Source organism: Centrocercus urophasianus, unplaced genomic scaffold (assembly GCF_019232065.1).
Source record: "Centrocercus urophasianus isolate 14NV4802_14NV808 unplaced genomic scaffold, USGS_Curo_1.0 seq_30, whole genome shotgun sequence".
Taxonomy (NCBI): domain Eukaryota; kingdom Metazoa; phylum Chordata; class Aves; order Galliformes; family Phasianidae; genus Centrocercus; species Centrocercus urophasianus.
In genome coordinates, this window is record NW_024884867.1 from 5,502,837 (window position 1) to 5,524,998 (window position 22,162).

The following is a 22,162-nucleotide window of genomic DNA, read 5'->3' on the forward strand; positions in this document are numbered from 1 at the left end:
CCCTTCAGCAGTCCCTTCAGCAGTCCCACGCATGCACAAAATACCCACTCCGTTTGGAGAGAACTGCCCAGCTTATGCCAGCAGCACTGGGACACACTGACAGTCTGCCATCAAAGCCCCTGAGTCCAAACCTGCAGCAAGCACACATCCAAACCCTGCAGCCACCTCACAGCCCAATGCCTCCATGCTATCAGCTCACACAATCAGACCCAGAGAACCACAGACGACCCCTGCGGTGCTGGAGGCATGTGGGTACGTCAGCGAGCGCCCGCCGTGGTTTATCTAGCATCTCTCAGTGCTGCAATGTAAGCAGCTATTCCCTGCGTGCCTAAGTCCTCCTAAGTCTGGATCATTTTTTAAAGGGACTGTCAGACTAATTGTTAAAAAAACCTGTGCTTAATCATTCGCCTCGCTCTGCTGATGCCCGAAGCTCTGGTTTCTTTTATCTTTACTTCCCTGAACTTGAAAAAAAAACAAAACGAAACGAGCCATACTGTGGTCACCATGCATACAAAGCAGCACTGCTCCTCACGTCCCCAGTGACCAACGCCATGCTCTGTGCAAACACCCACAGACATCAATGCCAAGCACTCCTGCTGACAGCTGTGGTGTCAGTGGGTGCCAAAGTGGTGCTGGGGCAGCGCTCCCCTGCTGGCACAGCTCTGCTGCACTGCGTCTGGGAAGTGCCCAGAGGAGCTGAATGGGACCCGTGATGAACTGAGGCAATACGAATGAGCTATGGGAAAGCTGAGAGTAGAGTTGATCTTGTTTGGAGTTTTCTTTCCAACCCAATAAGAAACATGCATGGCACTGGGGGAAGAACATCATGCCCAGTGTGCAGTTAGTGCCAGCATGATGGGAATTCTCCATCCCAACCATTGGTAAATACCAGCATTGCTCCTTCCTGAGGATGCAGAGATGTTAAGCATCTCTTACCAGCAAGCTTGGTGAATTCTGTACTCCTTTCACAGGGTAACTCAAAAAATAAATGGGAAAAAACACGCACCAAGAGACCGCCTGGCTCTCAGGGATCCCTTCCCAAGGGCACCACTCCTTCCATGGGAACACGGCAGCAGTGAGGGGCTCCCTCTCATGCAAGGGCACAGGAGCCTCCCTTACAGAGGCATTTCTCACCACCTGCAGGTACTGTGAGAGCTGTGCCTCCGTGACAGGGCAGAAAGTGATTTCTATGGCAAGAAAAGAGGAAAAAAAGCTCAAACTCAGCCCCGACACCACAGCGACCAGGGAGAGGCGGCCACCACACGCTTCGAGTTGCCTAACAATTAGAGATTATATCTTCATTTTGTCAAGTTAAGAGTTTCCACATGACACCACCGATGTCTCGAGCAGCGTTCGGGCAGATCTGCCATTTGATCAGCTCATTTGCTACGTTCCATCCTCAGCTTTCCCAGACTGTTTTCAACGTGGACGTTTTGATTTCTCTAGGAAAGAAAAGTAAAAATCCAGTTGCCATCCGAGCCGTGTGCTGCACACACGGACCTCCTGAGCTCGGCTGCAGGGAGCACCTGGGCTAGCTATGCTACAAGCACACACCTGCCATGTGTGGTGCACAACAGAGAAGATCCACACGTCCCACAAGAGAAGAGCCATCCGGAATACGTACCGAGGTCCCCAGGCCTTTTCACCCAGTACATGCACTAGAATGCATTGGATTTGAATAATTTCTTTTTTTTTTTTTTTTTTTTTTTTTAATTTTTAAAAAGTGCAGTTGACCTGAAATGGAAAAGAACTGTCTTTATGTTCGCTGTAAACTTGTCAAAAGGAATCTGCTCTTTAAAAACTGTGCTAAAACAGTCAGTTTATACAACAGAGCACTAGATGAAGCTACCATAAATTCCTCTTCACCAATTATTACTCTATTGTGTCAGTTATAGTACTGCATATACGTAGAAGAAGCAAAATGGTGGTAGCTACTATTTAGTGAGTACAACAAACCAAGTGAATAATCTGAGTTCAACGTTTCCATGAAGTAGCAATAACATTTAAACCACAGGACAGTTAGAATTCAGTACTCTGAAGTGCATAAGAGTCACACTGTTGATCATCAGCAGTATGGAGAAAGGTTATTATAGAGTCAGCAGTAACGGCCGGGAAGGACATGGCAACACGACAGATTAAAGGTGATCCAACAGGGCAAGTCTGCAGCTCCTTCCAAAGTTGAGGGGTTCTTCGGTATTACACACACGTGTAACCCTAGCTAGCAGTAACCATTGCAGTTTCCAGGCTTGGTATGCACCAAACAAGGGTATTGCAGGGACAACAGCTTCCTTCCATCAGTAGTTCCAGCGTAACGGACCATTCCGGGCACCGCCAGGGCGCAGGAATGCATGGGAGCAAAATGCAGCCTCTACGTTTGAGGGTTTCCACCTCTGCTAGGAGCATGAATTCACTTGCCGTTGTTCCAGACTTCACCACCTCCAGAGTCAGAGTTCTGACATTACCCCATGCTGTAAACATCTAATTCTTCCTCTTCTGAGCACATCCCACTTCCAGGGCTGCACAAAGTAATTCATAAGGATTCTGTGAAACTCAACATGTTCACGCAGCGCTTTCCCTAAGCGAGATTTGTTCTCTCCCCCTCCTACAGACCATTGCTATTCCTGTGGCTGAGCGGCGGCTTGGAGAGCTCTACGACTGTGGAGCGAGATTTATTGAGGAACTTGGGCGCCCGGCGCAGCAACCTCTGAGCCTCAGTGAAAGCTTCTGTCAGCTCTTTCTTCCACTGAACAAATTCTGGGTCGCTCTGAAAGAGATACAGAACTCGTTTGGCACTTGGTAGTAAACCTGCCAACACCGTCTTCTCTTTTAGGCAACGCTTAGAGCAGCTTACTCCAATTTTCTGAAGCAATGAGTAACTCTGGATACTGAAAACACGCAGCCCTTTGCTCCTCCATTGCCCCAGATGGGTAGAGAAGTTCTGAAGCTTTTACTTACGAAACTCAGCTCTTTCTGGCCCAAGTGCCACTGAAATCCACTGATGCACGCTAGTACAGCTGCAGGTTTCCTACTTTCCAATCTAGAACTTGCTAGTTCCTTTAGGATGAGGTTTGCTACAAAAAACTACACTTAAGCAAAGGACAACAGGAGGACGTGAAAAAATGTTCAGTCATTCTATCCCATGTAAGCCATCTGATTAACAGCTACCGAAAAACACGAGACTCACCTCACACTGCAGGACAAACTGCTTTCCTCCTTTAATTCTCAGCAGGATGCATTTCTTATCTTTAATCTGCGTTTCTTCAACAGACACTATTTGTTCCATTGTCAGGAGGTTTTGCTGTAGTGTTTGCAAAAATAAAGCAGGGAGATTATTTGAAGAAAGCCACTGCCCATCAAATAAAGCCAACGGTAAATTTTTCCAGCCTATATCCATGAATGAAGTTACGAACACTAACAGCCATTTACTAACATAATAGCATTGTCATACCAAACATCCTTTACTTCTGAAGGCTGAGTCATGAATTAAAAATAGGTTGCAAGGTAAGAGAAAGGTTTAGCAAGGGGGTTTGGTTGCTTAAACAGAGACAACCAAATGCGAGCTCAAAAAGCCAGTAATGACAGCATGAAATAAGAATTTACAAATAGGTGGGCCTACAAACAAAATATTCACTGTTTTCTCTCCAGAGAGTTGCAAATCATTTTACATATTTTTCCAAGTATTACTGCTGTTTAAAAGAAAAGAAAGAAGGCAACTTTATTGACTACATCAAAAACCTGAGAGGGAATACTGAAGCACCACGTATACTTAGAAAGAAGCAAACACAGGGCAGTTTGCAGCAAAGCTCTCCCCACAGACCGTAAGATGAGAACATCCCCGAGTTCTAATCCCCTACTTCACTACACATACAGATGATCTGCCTAGCACATGGTCACAGCTGGACTAAGCTAAGGTTACTATAGCATTTTCTTTGAAACAAAATGCTATAGCAGTTATGGCCTTACCAGTCTATGTTTTTTTGTATAAATAGTCCAGAGGACCTAAACGAAAAACGACACCGTGAACTACCAAATTCCTTAAAAACATCACAAAACAAAGCAAACAGGGCTCTCGAGTCACCTTGATGTTTCCTCAATGCACTGCAGCTACCTGTTGACTGAACTGAAACTCAAGGGAAGTTATCCTGAGCTGAAATCCGCTCGGACAAAACTCTCCTTCCAGGGATGCAGGCGTGAGTGTGAGCTCTCCATCCGCCCCAGCTCCCACGTGCCTCCATACCCCAGGAGCTGCTGCCCCCCCATGTGCCCCCACTCACCCGTGACTCTCCTTCTCCCCGCCATTCAAGTCGGTTTGGGAAGAGGTAAAAGTAACGCCGCTGCCACTGAGTCAAGAATGGGTTCCCCAGCTTCAGCATGTACCCGTGCATAATGCAGTCCTTCCCAAGGGCGTAATCTATCGAAAGAGGAAACGTCAGGAGGCAAAACAAAGCCACCCTACACATGTGCTGCGTCGATGAAAGCCCCGAGCGCGGTGACTCCATTCGCTATCCACACGCATGGAGCCAATTCTGACTTCATTACGTAAGCTGATGAGATTGCAGTGGGGTTAACCAAGAACTGAATCTGGTCCTTAAAAAGCTCTCTGACTTATTATTAAAAGATTTACACGTTGCCACCCACAGTTCAGAGCCTTGTGGTGCACTTCCCTCTTGCTGGGAGGACCTCCTGCTTTATTCCCCCACTTCTCTGTCATGAAATCAACCCCTTTCTGAGCAAGCACCACAAAACAAAATGATGAAAGGCTGCAGATGATCATTTTTAAAAGATATTAAGAAAGGCTTTCCAAAACATTATGTCATCATAGAGCATTTCAAAACATGAAGGAATGTCTGAAGAATATGATACTGACTACATGAATACTAACAATGCCTGGTGAGTGACAGTAATATAGGAGTCTGTTGTGTGGAACTCAAACACATGAATTACTATCTAGCAGTAAAAGATGTAGAGAAGAGTATTTGATAGATTACCTTCCTCGTGGCCAAGCTGCTTATTTTTAGCCCTTTTTCTGGCCTCAATTTTATCCGTGTCTGCATTCACTGCATCATAAACAGTTTCTGCTACTTCTTGCTGCCAACGCTCCGATATTACCAGTGGGAAGTTCTTATATAACTCCTGGTCACTATCGAGCAACTTGCAAGAGGAAAACGACACAAAAGAAATCAACATTTTAGTCAGCTCTACCATTCTTATCCGCAGCAGTTCACAGCTTTCAGGTGTTTTGATCCCTGACCTCCCAGCACAAGCAGCTGCCAACAAGAGAAAGCATGGATACTAACTTGATCTTAAATTATATAGTGAGAATAGGCCACCTGCTCCAAGCTTGCCTGGTTTGCTCTCACTGAAAGCCCTACTCACCTGCCCCATTATATTTACATTCGATGTGCATGGCATATATTTACATTCAATCATCATGTAAATGCAAACGGTGGATTCTTCAATTGCTGTTAACAAAAAGCCTCACTGCATTAAAATCTTCCTCCTCACACACACACAAAAATCCTGGTAGAAGGAATGACAGCATTCCAGAATTGCAGGAAACATCCCAGAGCTCTGCATTTCTCTTGAAACACGTAAAATCATTTCTGTGCCAACTCCTGCAATCGCAGCAGGTGACACTGAAGGGCAGGATCTGTTTTTAGGCAGTGAGCAGCTCATGTGGCTTTTTTGCTTATCAGGTTTGTTTCCCTCCTGACTCACTTTTGCAATAATAAGAACAACGTTTGGGCTGCTGGGGAACACATGGCAAAGCCCACGAGGGACATGGGAGCTATGAGAGGAGAGGGCACAGCAGCTTTTGCTGCAGGTTTTCCCTTTGGTGTTATTTCCATTAGATTTTGAACAGTATCAGAAGCTGAATCTCTTCTACCGCTTCTCTTCTGATCTCTTCTACCACTTTTCTAAAGCTTAAAACTATTACATATCACTGCAAAACTGAGTGATTCCCAAAAGCTGTCAGCCCATTTGGACAACCTGCTTCATCATAGTAAAACTACAAGCAGGAAAGCAGACCTCAGCCAAGCTGCACTTACAACACAAGGACTTGGCAAATTAGAATGAAAACCCACAGCCAACCAGCCCATGCTACCACTTGATAGGAGCATGGATTACCTTTAAAACTTGAAGACAGTCCCTTGTACATTGAGAAGCATGCACACATAAGAAGGATAGGAGAACAAAGTGCCATTCTTCACCTATCCTTTAAAGCTGTATACCTTAATGCCTTTAGTGTCCTCTTCATCAAACGACCCAATATCAAAAGCATCTGCTGCATTTACTTCTCCTCGGGGAGGAATCAATGGGGGAGGATACTAGAAAGAAAAAGCAGCATAATGTCAAGACCAATTAATGGATGTTATTTAAATGCATGCACTTATGCAAGCAAGTACCTGTTCTGGGGACAGGAATACTCAGTGTTCTATGCATTGACCGTTCAGGCACATGGCATGTTTACTGCTTTAACAAATAAGTTACAGTTTCTCAGCCCTTTACCTTTTGTAAATATACTTGCTGCCAATCAATCCCTTTGAAGAAAGGATGTTCTTTTACTTCTTGTGCACTGCAAAATAAAAATAACTCCAGTCAATAAAATGAAGGGGCTTTCAAACCAAAAGGATTTGAGAAATCCAAAGCCTTCAAAGGTCAAGCATTTCCACTAGTTGAAATAAGCAGCAAAATGCTTTCTCTTTCAAAAAAGAAATAAAGTGTTCCTATACAAACAACAGAACTTTGATGTGGAAACATTGGCAACAGCTCTGTAGCTCTGGCAAACCATCAACCTGGTTCTTCTATAGTATTCCATGATTCTGAACAACAAACAATTCTCTTCTAATGTCAGATCACATACATTACTTCTAAATAACAACTTATTCCACTGCAGTAAATATTATACTAACTTTATGGCAAAGTAAGCAGCTGCTTTTGATAGGCCAACATAAGTATGACTGCAGAGAACTTGGGGGGAGGGAAAAAAGTCTTTAATGATGGAAATTACCCCAAACCAAACTGACCAAACCAAAGGAAACTGAAACGGCCGCGGTACAAGAACTCCACACCTACCTTCTCCCTTGGCATCCAAGCCTCTTGCTAACGTCCCGCTGCAGGAGCCCCTCCAAAAGGGATTTTAGTTCAGGAGAAAAGGAATCTGGTAACTCCACGTTCTATGACACAGAAAGACACATTTGGTTACAGGAGGGCTGCACTCTGCCTGCGGCACACAGGAGAGCAGCTTGCTTTGTCAGTGTTTGTAAACAGCTCCTCCATGTGTAAACGCTTTCTCAGAAAGGAGGCTGTACAGCTCCTCTTTGAGAGGAAACGGGTGTTTAGAAAACAAGAGGAATGTGACTGCATCTGTCACCAGGACCCTTACCACGGTGAGCGTCATCCGGTCGATCTCGTGCTTATCTTTGGTTTTGTGCTGTCTGAAAGGACTGTGACTGTAGAAATAAGAAAAAGCACTCATGAATGCAAAGCCGTAACATAGCAGCTTATTGCAGCTGTGGCCACCCCAGGAAAGAGTGTAGCATCCTTTTTAGTCCCATTCTCCCACCTCACCAATCCTGGCCTGCAGAACAATCCAACAAACCATTTCAAAGATGCTGTTTCAAACCCCTCCTTTCCGATCACATCTGTGCTTCCCAGAATAAAGAACTGCTCCATCTAACCAGAGCAAAGCTATTGCCACAGCACTATCTAAACACACTGATCTGCACGACCTACAGAACTCACCGCTGATCTACTTGGGAAAAAATGAAGCAAGATCTTAAAGTAGACAAAACAGAAGATAATCACCATAACAGTAGTGACTGGGAAGGCATTTGATGGCATGTGGTAAATTACTGGCTTTATCCATTTCCTGCTTTAGCATTCTGGTTTTGAATTTGCCTTTTTCCTTTTAGCCCTCCGACTATTGCAGATTTAGCATGCAGTACTTAAATAGCAACATGAAAGAAAGCAGAGCATTCTCAGACTGAGATGTTTTCATTGGATTTAGGATATATATTCCTGATGCCCTAGCTGTCTCCAACGGGTGGGAATGCTGTTTTTCAAAACTAAAATGTCATTCACCCATCAATACCTCAGTTAACTGTCACAAAGCACTGTGCTGCAGCATGGCAAACTGGTTCAGCTGGGCACCAGCTACTCAAGCATTACCTCTCATTTCTGATGAGTGACCTGATGGACACGGCACACCTCGGTTTTGTTTTCAGCCGTGATAAGTAACAAAGCATGAGAAAATGAGTAACTGATAGCCCTGTTTGCTTGGATGAGGTTCGGAGCAGATCAGGGAAACAAATGATTCACTGTGGATTTGTGGGCAGGATTTTCTGCCAGATTAAACTTCTTAAACCCCCAAGAAACAGTATCACATGCCCAAGCCTTGTTTTGGGATGTGAGTTGCTTAATTGGCTTCAGAACAGATTAAGAAGGATAGATTGTAGCACGAAACACTCTGGCTTCTGGCTGACCACCTCCAGGAGCAATCACAGCACTGAGCTCTCCCCACTTTCCAGCCCAGTGCCTGTGGTGAGAGGGAGTGCTGGTTCTGGTGCTGGTTCTCTCATCAACCACCTCGAGTTACATGCAAGAGGAATCACACCAGAGCCAGCGGATGTCCTGAGCCCCGTGCCCACGCCGCTCGAAAGGGAAGCTGAAATACAACTTATCTAGAAACAAGAGGAAGGACTGAGCATCACAGGTGAAAAATATTCACCTTAACAGAAGACCTTAAGCACACAGCGAACTCCCTAATTTGACAAAGCTGTTGGTACATTTAAGCAATGAGTAACTTACCATCCAAAATACTATGGCCAACAGTTAAGCAAACGGTCTATCAGTAGAGATCAAAAAAGCAGATGGGAGCTCCCACCTTTCTCACTGCCCCAAACCTGTATCTATTACAGGAAGCAGGGTTGGAGTTTCACTTAGTTTAGAAGCAAAAAAAACCCTATTTTAATCTCAGGTGCAGATGTGTTCTCATTTGCAAGGATGGCAAGTTGGCTTGGGAACAGGTAAAAGTAATGCCGTTGCCACTGACTCAAGAATGGGTTCTCCAGCTTCAGCATAATGCAAGTTATTTTAGCTAAAAGATGCTAGTAATATAAAGAACAGGCAACAAGGCCCATGCTAAAAGAAATAAGCATACGTGACTTGAAACTTCACTCACCCTCTCAGAAGTTTGAAGAGCATGCAGCCTAATGAGAACCAGTCCGCACTGCTGTCGTACGCCGTTCCCTTCTGCAGCACCTCTGGAGCCATGTATCCATGGGTACCTCTGTGGAGCAGAAGGAAACAAGATGCTGATTGCAACCAAGCCAGCAAAAAGACAGTCTTTTTTTCAGTAGGATGGCCTAATTTTAAACGTGTTTTCATTTATTTATTTGTTTGCTTTACTTTGGCTGTACATTCTTATGCATGCTCTCACCCACTGCCAACAGGAAAATAAGAGCTTTTTAAAGAAGTTACTGAGCTGCACATCTTTTGAGATACGACAGGATGAACTTTTCCTTTTCTGCATAATTTCTGAGACTAAACTGGGGCAAATGAGGACCTACAAACAAAATACTCCAGGTAATCCAAGGCAACACAAGAAATTCAGGCCCCAGTTACAACTTGATGCCAAAGAGCAGAAACACAGCCTGCCTTCAGTTCTAACAAAATCCCAAAACAGGCACAACAAACCCTGTTTTTCCATCAGCTTCAGAATATTTAATTGTCCACTCAGGACAATTAAAACAATCCTGTACTTCAACTCAGTTTCTTATCTTCTGTGAACAATGAATCATCTTGAAATGATGTGTCATTTTCCAGCCATGCCTACACAGCAGCTGCTACAACTGTGCAGAAGAAGAGCCTGAAAGCCCCATTAAGAGTCCCCATCTCAGCTGTGGTATGGAGCCCGTGCCACGCAAGTGTTATTTTTTTCCTTTTAGGCAACATTAAATACTGAAGACACACAAAGAGTTTATTTAGCAATGACTGTGCAGAAGAGCTCCCATATGTAATACTTACACACTTGCGTGTGGCTTCTTTTTGGAGAAATCACAGGCCAGCCCCAGATCTGATATCCTCACGTGCCCGTGTTCATCCAGCAAGATATTTGCAGGCTAGAAACGCATGAACCCAGAAAGGTTACTGCTTGGTATTTCTCAGCTGATGGAATTACAAACTGAATGCAACTGACACTTCCCAGATAAAACCCACATCCCAGCAGAGCACTACCATCACCTTCACTGGGACGTTACAAAGTGCTGAAGCAGAACAGAAGAGAATAAAACAGACAAGGCTCCCGTCACACACGCTCCTCTATCAGGGCTCTCAGACATCGAGTACACTCCCTGAATTAATAGCATCATTAAGACGTGAGATGAATAACACTGCACGGGATTCATTCTGGCACCAAGGAAGCATCCCCAAGGCCTGCTAAGCAGGATGAGAGCGCAGTTTGCTGAAGCATTATGAGAAAATTTAGCCAGCCATAAACAATTTATATCCTTCTCAAGAAGAGATTTCAGATAAGATCCTTCTCTGCACTCCGTTTGCTGCTATGTAGCAACCCCTGTGTGAGTGCAGTCCCTGTGTTAACCATTACCTTTAGGTCTCGGTATACAACGAAGCGATTGTGCATGTGTTCTAAGCCCAGGATGATTTCAGTAGCATAAAACCTCATTTCTTTTTCAGAAAACACTCCGTGCTGGGAGAGGTGGTAGTGCAAATCTCCTCCTGAAAGTGGGAGAATTGAGAGCTGTCAAACCTGGTCTCACTGGCAGACTGTGATACGGGGGGCACTCTGTGGATTCTAATACGCCGAGGAACACAAAGGGACCAGACCCCAAATACCTGAGAAAATCAGTAAGTAAATGGGATTCATCTGAAGCTCCATTTCAGAAGCTGTGTATTCACATCTGCTTTCAGCTAATCCAGCAACTGAGTCTTAGTGCAAGGGATTACCAGAGCCAGAGAAATGCAGTTGTATATGCAGTCCAGTGGTGAACTGAACTAATTAGCCTAAGCACATTCATGCTGGGATGTCTTCACACCTTCCTCATCAAAGAACAGCCACAATGCAATGTCACTGGGCGAGTGACTGCACACCACCAACACACCCAACCTCCCCAGAAAACTCTTTCTGAACACACCACAGATTTAAATCACCTTGAGTTTGACACATCGCTGCGATTTTCATGAGAATCCTCACAGAAAACACCAAAACCAGTCTGTATCCCTTGCAGGACCTGAGCTCTGCTCACTTTCCAGCCTTTCAGCCTACCAGTTTCCCTGATATCTGTTTAAATCCGTTAATGTTACAGAGCAAAGGAGATTTTTCAACCTGCGTTCTGCATTTCCTGCTCCAGGTCTGCTGACCCCTCCTGCTCACAGGCTGATGCTTTGCAGCTCAGTGCATTTTCCCCTCATTCTCCTCGTGATCTCAGCCACTCCTCCTGCCAACATTTCTGTAATACCATCACCATCTCCATTTAGACTTGCTTACCATTCATCAGGTCCAGAATGAAACAAAGTTTGTCAGGGGTGTGGAAGGCATAGGTCATACACACTATGAAAGGGCAGTCCTAGAAGGAAAGGAGCAAAGGGTTCACATCAGGTGATGAACACATTGCTACTCACAGAAGCCACAAGCAAACGTGATGCTCTCCTGTGATATTTGCCAATAGTCATAATGATTTTCTAAAGCAATTTGTTTACTAATCTGGGTACTGTGATGCTTTGCTCAAGGTTTAGAGATCTTAAGTTTTTGCTCTCTCATTTCAATATGAAAGTTAAAAAGCTGCTAGGAGCCAAAGAATGACAAAATACAGCTGGCACTACCATCTTCCAAACACTTCCAGCCACAGAGGCAGAGGTATTCTAGAAGCACTTCCCCCAGTTTGTGCTCGATTAACATGAAATACACATTAAAGTAAAGGGAAGGTAATGCTGTTCACATGAAGTTAAAGGCTGCACACCATTTCCCATTTCCACGATTTCAAGAACTCCCAGCAGTCAGAATCCCAAAGGAAAGGGAACCATGTCCTCACCCATGCACTGGTGCAGCCTGCACAGCACTGAGCCCTGACACCCACTGAGCCCTTCAGCTCCCGGCAGCGTTTGCAGCAGATGAGCAAAAGGAACAGAAATACACTAGGAAGGAAATCACAACTCTTGTCTCATGGAATGCAGGGGAAGCAAGAACAGCAAGCTCAGCACCACGCACAGCCCTGCAGTCAGGTTCACAGGGCATGGGTTCAGCCAGGTGCAGGGAGGGACAGTGGGCTGCATCCCACTTCCCAATGCTTTTCAGCACTTCCCATTGATGTTTAACACATGCAGCTATAAGCAGTATAGCTGGATCAACATCTTACTGTCAGTCACCTGTACAAACGCACACGCTAAAGAACCAGGGCAGAAAGCTGAAATCCTCCCCTCTTCATTAAGGCAATGGTGCAAGCAGCTCGTTTATAGGATGGCTGTTAGTTCGTTGGCATTCCCTAAGGCCATACAAAGCCAGAGCTGTATCCTACAACAAACCCTACAGGGGGCTGTGCTCTCCAAACACACGGACTGGGCCATAAATCCAACATCTGAAGGCCCAAAGCCCAGATGCTGGCAGGAAAACACAGCACCATGCAGGAAGCACCAGCATGACCTAATATAACTTTGACACGTGCTAATGACTGCAGCACTGATAGTGAAAGCTCTAGGAGTCTTTCACAGAAGCTTTCTGCTTCCCAGTTCAACAGCAGCACTACATGGTGGCCTTGGGCTGCAAGGCAATGTGGCAGCTAATAGACATGACTTCTTCTAAGCACCATATTCCTCCCCAGACTGCACTACTGCAGCTACAAATGAAGTTTTGGAACAAAAGCTTGACTTTTCTGAGCCAATGTGATCATTCAAACACGCACCCAAACAGGCTGAAGTCTTGCAGCAATCAAACCATCCAAGAGGATTTAGTGGCAACATCTAAACGCCATAACACACACCAAGGGTGTTTCTATCCCAGCAGACAACATGCCCAGATTTTAATGGAATACATTAAATCTGCAAGTGTAAACGCAGTGCATCACTCACTGTGGTGTAAGTATTCCTCATTTAATGGCTCTCCTCTCATTGTTTAACAGAGAGAAACATTGGTGCAAGTGCCATTACAGACATTCCTCACACAAAAGGAACTGCCCATGGTTTGGTGGAAACCCCAGAACCCCACAGGGGTCCCAATAAGCTTTGGGGCAGACTCCATTTTGAGCATAACCAAGGCTCCTAAAGCCATCAGTACACACAAACCCAAGGAAGAACATTCCTGCCCTGCTCCATTCACCAGGCAGCTCCCGTGCCTGCAAAGCACAAAGCTGTCCCGATGCATTGGACTGGGGAGCTCTCTGTTCAAGAAGGAACTGTGAGTGCCAAAATCTGAGGTGGGCTCACTAAAATGATTACACAGACATCTGTGTAATCTGCACAGCTGTTACTGTGTGTTCTGCAGACATCTGGATTCCCCATTACATGACTAATTGTGCCAAGATGAAGCACAGAGCTGCCACAGGGAAGGCAGGCGCCATCAAACCCAGCAGCCTGCAGCCAGACACAGAATGAATCACCTCATTCTGCCATTTTCAAAGCTATTCCATCCTGCATATTCAAACTGCTCCAGCATTTCTTGCGTCAGCAGGTGTAGCTAACCTGAATGGATGGCATTTTGACTGAAGCCTCTCTTTTCAAGCTCTTGCAGAATGCAGAAGTCCCACTAATGAGCTGATGAGCCCTAACAGAACAACAACAAATGGTTCTTCTTGCTCTGCTGCTGCTATGTGACTAGCGAGGCATCACATCAGCCAACGAGCTGCAGCACCAGCAGCCTCTTCTGTTTCAATCTTCAGACACAAAAATTCACATTCAGTACCGGACCAAACGAGTCACAAATTGAGGTCAGTAAGACAGTGATTACTAATTTGCCTAGGTTTCTTATCTAGCCTCCACAGCAGAATTCCACCTTCTTGGACTCCTGACACCGCTGTACAAGCTGCAATTCATCCCTGCATTCATCACCTGACAGCAGAAGAGCTCTGGCTGGCAGGCTTCTGTCCTGGAGCACTTACCCAACTGCATGCACAAGAATTCAGGCTGCCTGGGGGATACACCCACCTGGAGGCTCCTGGGGCTGGCAGAGGACAGCAAGGACACTGGGCTTGCATTAAACAATGCTCAGTGCACCACAAGTGAAATTTAAACAAAAAAAAAAAAAAAAAGGGAGGGATCAGCATTTGCTAATCCTTCTGGATAATGCAGAGCCTAAATCAGGATTTAAATAATCTCCACAAAATACAGATCTCATCTCAGAGCATTTCCTCTGCGCTGTCTTGCGAGCTCAAGCAGCAGCCTTGCACTGCAGGCACCACGGTGTTTGCACACCTGCTGTCCTGCAAGTCCACAAGAGAATCACATGCAGTTCCTCCTCATTCCTTCCTTCAAGCAGGCTGCAACAAGGGGCTGTATTTACACTGAACTGAGAACCAAACGCTGAATTCATACGCAACCGTTATGAGGAAAATTAACCTTTTTACCAACATCACACGTAACCATGGTGACACAAGCTGATTGCAATTCTGCTTAACGAGGACAGCATGCTGGAAGGTTCTGGCACCCTGAAGCCTGCTCTCAGCACAGTTCATTTTAGACAGGCTCGTAGCTAGATGGGCAGGCTTACTTTTACACCTCTACAGCAACACAGCTCATGTAAATAAAACAATTAAATGGACATTGGATATTGAACTTGTTGGATAACACTGGAGCCACAGAGAAAGGAGGGAGAACTATAAATGAAGTTTTTTCTCTAAAAGAGCATCTCGTGTTCTCCATTCTGTAACCACAGCAGAAAAGGAAATGTTGTTTACAAGGCAGAATAACATGCTGGGAATATTTCAAGTACAAATACATGAAAGATGAGTATTGATACGCTGAGAGGATTAAGTGAGAGAGAGAATTAGCAGAGCAATGGGAACCTCCTTGAGGCTCTGTACCTGAGCAGCAAGCAAGTAAATCCATTCTGACTTCAGCCACACTGCTGGAATCAATGGGGAGGGCTCAGGGTGAGGGTAGGTTAACTCTCACATCTCACACAGATAAACTGCTGGAACATGTTTTACACGTAGCAGTCATAATGCAAAAATAAAAAGGAATAATAATACTTACTCCCGTACTGACGAGAGACAGCATAATTCTTTCATTTAAGGCTAATGTTTCTCCTTGCTTCATCTTGATTCTCTTCTTATCTAAACATTTCATTGCATACCTGAAAATAATAACCATTCAGAACAAGAACCAGAAAAGATTTCCTCCTATATTCAGTATGATTAACTTGCAGTTACACAATGCTTTGTTAATGTATCCTGCAAGCAGGCTCTTTAATTCAAACACTTCAACCCAGTACTAAAAGCATCAGTACCAAGAGTCATGGCCAAACAAAAACAGCTCTGAAATCTCACAGAATTAAAACGTTTCCAACAGAAGCCTCCTAACAGACAAATGTGCTTCAACAGACAATTCTGTGCCAAACAACCACAGGCATTACATGTCACATATCCAGTTAGCAATAGCTACAAGCAAGGATTTGCAGTATGAATTAAGTTACAGAGACCCTCTCACGGTTCCATTTAATCCTGGCAGTTTAAATTCCACCAGAAAAATAGTATCTTGAGTGCACACAGAGTTTCACATATATGTATGCTTAAAATGTGTTCTCTACTCCAAAGGAATGTATAGGAAAGCTTTTTAATCACCTTCTGCAACCTGTGCTATAAAAATGAGTGATGCTTTGCTGCAAAAAGCACGTTACCCTCACAGCTGCCAAACAAGAGGAGGCTGCGATGCTCTGGGCCCACTGTCTGACAGTGGAGGAGGACAGGAGTGTTCTTCCACAGGAGATCCCTAGCGCTGGGCTGCTGTGGGTTTTAGGATGAGGCCACCGTGTGTAAGCCAAGCTCGGATCTCGCATCGCAGGCCATGATCGCCATGCACGTGTTGTGTGTGAGTGGGGAGAGTGAGAGCAAGCAGGCTGGCATCTGGGTTTCTAAAACTGGGAACGTATTCGCAGCACGTGCTCCTGCTGAGCAGGCAGGCGCTGCCTATAAATAACGCCTCACACGCTGCCCTTCGCTGAGCTCCATGCGCACGGCTGGAATCCTCCTCTCATCCTCACCCCAGCGTCTGCTCTCCCTCTCCTTCCAGCTGCTCCTTCAGCTGGATCTGGCCCCTAGCTACACGCCCTAGAAGGAGGTGACGTGAAAAAGCCTCAGGTGTGTCTGTGGGTTAGTGAACACCGATGGCGTTTACCTTGTGGGCTGGCTTCCCAAGCTCCTTGCAGGCAGTAAGCGCAGCAGAGGCAGCCATCTAGAGTGGTCGGGATCTGGATTGGGGACGGGCAAACAGGTTTGGATTAAGAAAGAACTAAACCAAACCTCTACCCAGAAGCTGAACCTCATCTAGCTTCGAATCTGGGAGAGCCTGGCTTCCCCGCACTTGGCCTTTCTGCACTATTTAGACCTGAGAAAGCTGGCCTTTGCTTCCCCTGCTAGTCCTGAGGCTTGCCTACCTCCAGCCATAGCAAAACCTGGACGTGAACATGGCTGGGAATGTGAGAACGACCTGTCTGGGCAGATGCCTACTCAGTGTGGCTCAAGTTGAATAAAACATTTATTTTTGTACATGGACAAATTAATGGGTTGTATAAGGACAAAAAAAAGGTACCAAAGCAAGACTAAAGACAGTATCGTTAGTAGCAGTATTAATATCAGTACTTGAGGTCACTGCAAAAATACTGAGCGCGATGGTAACAGTAAGATGCCTTCCACTGGTTAATAGCTCAGAACTTTATTATTACTGAGATGCAGAACACACACACACCAGTGAAGCCAGCTGTAACTGCGGACGTGGCACTCCAAACATACCATGCTTGGGTAGGATAGAAACATGTAAAGATGGTCCCTGGGCTATAATTGTTAGGAGAAGAGCAAGATGGAAAGGGGAAAAAAAACAAACCATATTGAGAACAGTTTGTTAAATCAATGCCCAGACGTTCAAAACAGGGCATTATGGGACGCTTATGCCTGGAAACTGAAGTCTGTTGATTAGGACAAGCATATGAATGGTGAGACCAGAAAAAGATCTTGCAGTTCCCACTGAGAGCTCTGTTAAACAAAATCCGACACTGAACTGCATTCTTCCAAATGCAAGCATCACTGCTTTTCCCAGGGAAACATGGACCCATCAGGGCAGAAACTTATGCAATTACACAAATGTACAATAGCACATGCAGCCTCTGCCCAGGGATGACCCTGCAGACCGAGCAGTGCTGTGGTCTGTGTTCCTCTGCCATCCTCCAGTGCTCCGTGAGCACCAATGAGGTACCAGGACCTTCAGCAGATGGGGAGTAACACCTCACACCATCACCATGTTTTCATACAAACATCATTTGGCACTGTGAGGTGCTGGGCCAGGAAATCATTTAAGCACACACTTAATTTTAAACACATGTGCAGCCTCCGTTGATTTTGACAGGACCATTTAAATGAGGGATATGCTTACGAGTGGTGCTAGCCTGGAGCCCTGCTGCATGGCACACAGCAGGATCAAACAGCAAACGAAGCTTAACGATGATCCAGGAATCAGAACCTCTGGGGATCAAATCTAATTAGAAGGAAATAGCAGCCATGCAATGCTGCTTTGCAGTGATTCTGTGTGAAGTAACCAGAAGGATTTCCTTGCACAGATCAGAGTTCACAGCTATCTTTAAAGCATGTGTATATACTCACATTTTTCCAGTGTCTGCTTTTCTGCAACCGTACACTTCACCAAATCCCCCTCTTCCAATTATTCTATGTACACTAAAGTCATTCATGGTCAGCTGTAAGCAGGAGGAAAAAAAAAAAAGGAAGACTTTATTATTTCAGTAAGAGGCTTAACTGTTGTCATTCATATTGCATTTACTGTTTTGGGAAAAGGAGCTCTTTATTCTTTGTATTTTAGTGTACTTGCAGGCACCACTGTGTTAAGTACTACAGAAGGAGCCCTGAGCCTGCACTGGTTAAAGGCTGATGGCCTCACTCATACAGAGCTGCAGCAGAGGATGCTGCTCCTACACAGCCACAAAGGAGCACTGCAGAGGGACAATGGTTGAGGCCAAAGAAAGGCTGAGGGCAGTGCTGGGACAGTGCTGCAGCTGCAGTGGGACTCAGAGGGGGAAACAATCGGAGCAGCTCAGCTTCTTGCAGCTCTCACAGCAATCCCAAAGCTGTCAGCTCAGGGCAGGCAGAAGGGACGTCCAAACGGAACTGCAAGGACTGCATGCCTAAGAATAGAGCAGCGTATCAGTAACACTCCCTGTACTTGATAAGGCCTTTTGAGAAGCAGGATTCAAAACTGAACATTTTCTTCCCCGCATCAGCCTTTGACAAGATAAATATATGTGTAAGTACTTACATGAATATTTAGCTCTACATTTTTCCATTGACAGAATCTAGTAAACTTGTCACTGTAGAAAAGAAGTTTAAAAGTTATCTGAGACTCCTGTGTAAAGTATCATAGAAAGCATTGAAACTCTGATACTGAAAAGGAGATGTGCAATGCGGTGTGCTGTGACATTCACCAACACAGGCCTGCTTTTAGGCAACCATAATCCCACCCCCTCCACAAAAACCACTACTGGGCAGTGCATCTCTCATGTCCTACATCCCTGTAAGAGAAAGCGATCAGCTCAGAGCATCGCTGCAGATGTCAACGTTCATTTTTGAAAACAACTAACTTTGGAACTAACCAACAATCAAATGGCATAAAGGGAAATGTAATTAAAAGCAAACAGAGGCAGCTCAATTTATGTTAATGAACCTCTGCATCCCCCCAAGGAACGTTTTCAACTCATTTTTAACTTAACGTAGGAAAAACATAAATAAGCAGCACAAGCTGCTGCCAAAAAGCAGTCTCCCATTTCCACATAAATAATTTAGTCTTTATTTTCAAAACAAGGAATAACAGTTCTATGGAGTCGTTCGTAAGGTGTGCTAACTAAGGATTAAATGAAGGTTACTAAGCACGTTCAGCTTATTTTACAGCAATACTTAAGGGATCTGAACGTCTACTACGGCAGATGGAAAGTTCACATAATAGAGCTCATGTCCATACCTTTCCATAAATTTTTGGAATATTTTCCCTCGGAGGCTATCGCAGATCTCTTCTATATATGGCTACAAAGGATGAAGAGGCACACATAACTGTAAGCATATGATGAGCTGGGCATGCACCACCACCTCTCACACACAGCTGGCACACTGAGGTTTGGAGCTGGCTCCCTGCAGCTCTCACCAATCTCAGCCACTTGGCAATCTGCAGCAACCCTAATCCCAGACAGATGAAGAGCTCTCTGCACCCACTGTACACAGCCCTGTGCAGCAGCAGCACTTCCTATATTTTCCCTGGATAAAGCTGAGGCAAGCATTTCAGCTTCACTGAACTTTAGGAACCTGAACAGGTGCCCTGAAGTGAAACACAAAATATTGTCACCAGCTAGAAAACACTGTGTTCCCCTCGGGGAGAGCTGAATGATCCCTGCATGCAGCCCCTATAAATGGCTAACAAGTACAAAGCCATCACAGTACAGATCTCCCTGCTCTGCACTGCCCAGAGCTGCTGGGCCCATCCTCTGCCCTTCTCTCCTGAGTATGGAAGCACCTTCAGTTCCCAAATGACTTCGTCCAAGCAGAAGTGCTTCCTCACGTTGTGTGCCAGCACGCAGAGATCTCAAATCCCAACCCAATTAGCAGGGAGCTGTAACTCAAGCAATGTAGGTATCAGTTTGTCACTTCACCTAATTGCCACGTTAAAAACAGTTCACTGAGCAGTAAAAACAACCAGGCAGGGGCAATATTCACAAAGATTGACATCAAAGAAGTGTAAGCTTGTAAACACTCCCATGATGGGTGAGGTTTATTATCTGCACAAACAAACTGTGAATTTACCTACAAAAATGAGCACAAATCTGAATTTCTTGTTTCTTGTCGATCTGGATTGCAGTGCAACAATACAAAAGTATTTCACATCTCACTCCTTTATTTTCTAAACTAAATAAAACCACTGGAGATTAATAACTCAGAAAGTGGGCCAGAATAGCACATTTTTCTGTATTCAAATGGAGGAAAGAACAGTAATTTATAATTTTTGTTCAGCTGAGAGAAACATTCCGGTATTGCTATCACAGAGAACATTCAGCAGTACCTTTGGATTCTGTCTCTGTAAGAACACATTTGTCTCCATGCACAACGTCTCTTACTGTCAAATAAGTGAAAGAAATGTCAACAGACTGAAGCTCACCTGGAAAAGGCTGGCTGGCACTTGCTTCTTGGATAAATGTGTTTGTACGTGATCTACAGCTTGTTTGGAGAAAGGCTTTGGGAAAAGAAGACAGAGAAAGATTTCAAACAGTTGGAAATGTTTCCTTTACGGTCACAGAGCTGCCGTCCTTCTAAACATCAGAAAAAATGCACATAATGCAATGTAAATCATGCTCCCAACTTTTCTTTTAGTTGAGAGCACGCCAAGGGGGTTCATAGGATCACCAAGGTTGGAAAAGACCTCTAAGATCATCCAGTCCAACCGCGCACCCACCACCAATATTTCCCACTAAACCACGTCTCCCAGTGCAACACCTAAGCATTCACTGAGCAAAAGCTTCGTTTGGAGGAGACGTGGCCCTGTGCTGGCTCTGGTGGCACTTCGGCACGGGTTGGGATTGCTCTCGGCACGGAGGGCTACGCACGTGGGAGCAGGAGAGCAGCTCCTTCATGATGTACGTGTCGTAGATCTGGCGGCTCCTGCTCAGGCGCTCCTCCTCGGAGTCCAGCTTCTCGTACTCTTTGATCTGCAACGCCAGAGGAAGGGCCCATCACATGAGCACATCTTTAATACCGTTCAGGTCTTTGGCAAATGAAGGACTTTGCTTCGGCTAAAGCTTTGCTTATCTTCATTTTTTTCTTAGTTAAGACACGTAGAACCACAATTACACGTGATGTGAGGTTTCCCTCCCAATTCTTTTCTTAAGCAAGAAAGCTCGTTTGCCTGAAATTCCCACAAAGCTCCATTTCCTACAGCTGTGTGACTGCAGTGCGTTTCCCTCAGCTCAGTTTCGCTTTTGTTTTAGCATCACTCAGGAGCTGCTCTATGCACAGGTGGAACTGAGGAGCCCAGAACGAAGCCAAGGAAACCCCCAGCCCAGCCCTGGTGTTCGCTGCCTGCCATTAGGCAGCAGTTCTACTGCCACCTCTGACCTCTTCCCCCTTGGGACCATTTTATAATTATAGTGATACAAAACATCTTTGCTACGTTGTTTTTAATTAATGCCATGCCTCAAAACAATTAGAAGCAGCAGAGGAGCCCCATTGTGCATCACCTGAGCTCAGCCTCATTCTCATGGGCACCACAGACAGCATAACCCACGGACACAGCACCCCAAAGCTGCAGGGACACCCCTGCCAACCCCAGTTCACCTTCACACAGCAGCTGATAAAGAAGCTTTCAAGAACTGCCATTAGCTTTCAAGCACCTTGACGTTCTTTTTTCCTTCTTTTTCCTTGTGTTTTTTTGTTTGAAACCGATCCGGATGAATCACTCATCCACTTAAATGCTCGATCGTGACTTAAGCTACAGCAATGTGTGATCCCTGGAGTACGGAGCCTTTCTGCATCGAGTGATTTTTAATGTGGCAATGCACTCAAATTATTCCACATGTAATAAGTGTGGCAAGTAAATCAAATATATCGGGAAGAAAAGCTCAAGAATCCAGCACATCACAGGAGAAGATGTAATGAACCTCTTTAAATATCTTCAATAGGATTTTTCCGAAAGTGCATGACAAAGCATTTAACATCTTTTTAAGCAACACTCCGCTAATAACCTAAAAATACAATTTCACATTGTTTCAAAGATAAAGAGGTGGCTAAAAATATCTTGCTAAACAATCGGCTGCAACTCGCCTTCCTGATTACTTCTGACAGCAATATCTTCAGCATAGAAAAAGATGGAAATGATGGGAAAAGAAGATCCCTCTTCCTTGAAAGCAGTGCCTCACTGAGTGGGGGAGCAGCGGATCGCCCGTGATTTGTCT

General features: G+C 45.0%; 1 protein-coding gene across 3 annotated transcripts in view; it reads right to left on the minus strand.

Annotated features, from left to right (window-relative positions):
- Positions 1–462: 462 nt before the first annotated feature.
- GRK3 (G protein-coupled receptor kinase 3) overlaps positions 463–22,162 on the minus strand; it is a 43,438-nt gene continuing 21,738 nt past the window's right edge. Inside the window, exons 4-23 of one of the 3 annotated variants that reach the window (XR_006170545.1) lie at positions 20,819–20,920; positions 20,374–20,448; positions 19,189–19,250; positions 18,490–18,541; positions 17,823–17,914; positions 15,205–15,304; positions 11,510–11,588; positions 10,610–10,740; positions 10,030–10,124; positions 9,185–9,292; positions 7,388–7,454; positions 7,078–7,178; positions 6,511–6,577; positions 6,234–6,329; positions 4,989–5,151; positions 4,275–4,411; positions 3,185–3,298; positions 2,611–2,764; positions 1,555–2,516; positions 463–1,442 (exon numbers count right to left, since the gene is read on the minus strand). Coding sequence is in view for 2 of the 3 variants with exons in the window: in XM_042828721.1 (XP_042684655.1) it covers positions 2,479–2,516; positions 2,611–2,764; positions 3,185–3,298; positions 4,275–4,411; positions 4,989–5,151; positions 6,234–6,329; positions 6,511–6,577; positions 7,078–7,178; positions 7,388–7,454; positions 9,185–9,292; positions 10,030–10,124; positions 10,610–10,740; positions 11,510–11,588; positions 15,205–15,304; positions 17,823–17,914; positions 18,490–18,541; positions 19,189–19,250; positions 20,374–20,448; positions 20,819–20,920 (1,833 nt within the window). In the remaining variant the exon portion in view is untranslated. Of the gene's footprint in view, positions 2,765–3,184; positions 3,299–4,274; positions 4,412–4,988; positions 5,152–6,233; positions 6,330–6,510; positions 6,578–7,077; positions 7,179–7,387; positions 7,455–9,184; positions 9,293–10,029; positions 10,125–10,609; positions 10,741–11,509; positions 11,589–15,204; positions 15,305–17,822; positions 17,915–18,489; positions 18,542–19,188; positions 19,251–20,373; positions 20,449–20,818; positions 20,921–22,162 lie in introns of all 3 variants that reach the window. The other 2 variants (XM_042828721.1, XM_042828724.1) reach the window with 2 other exon arrangements.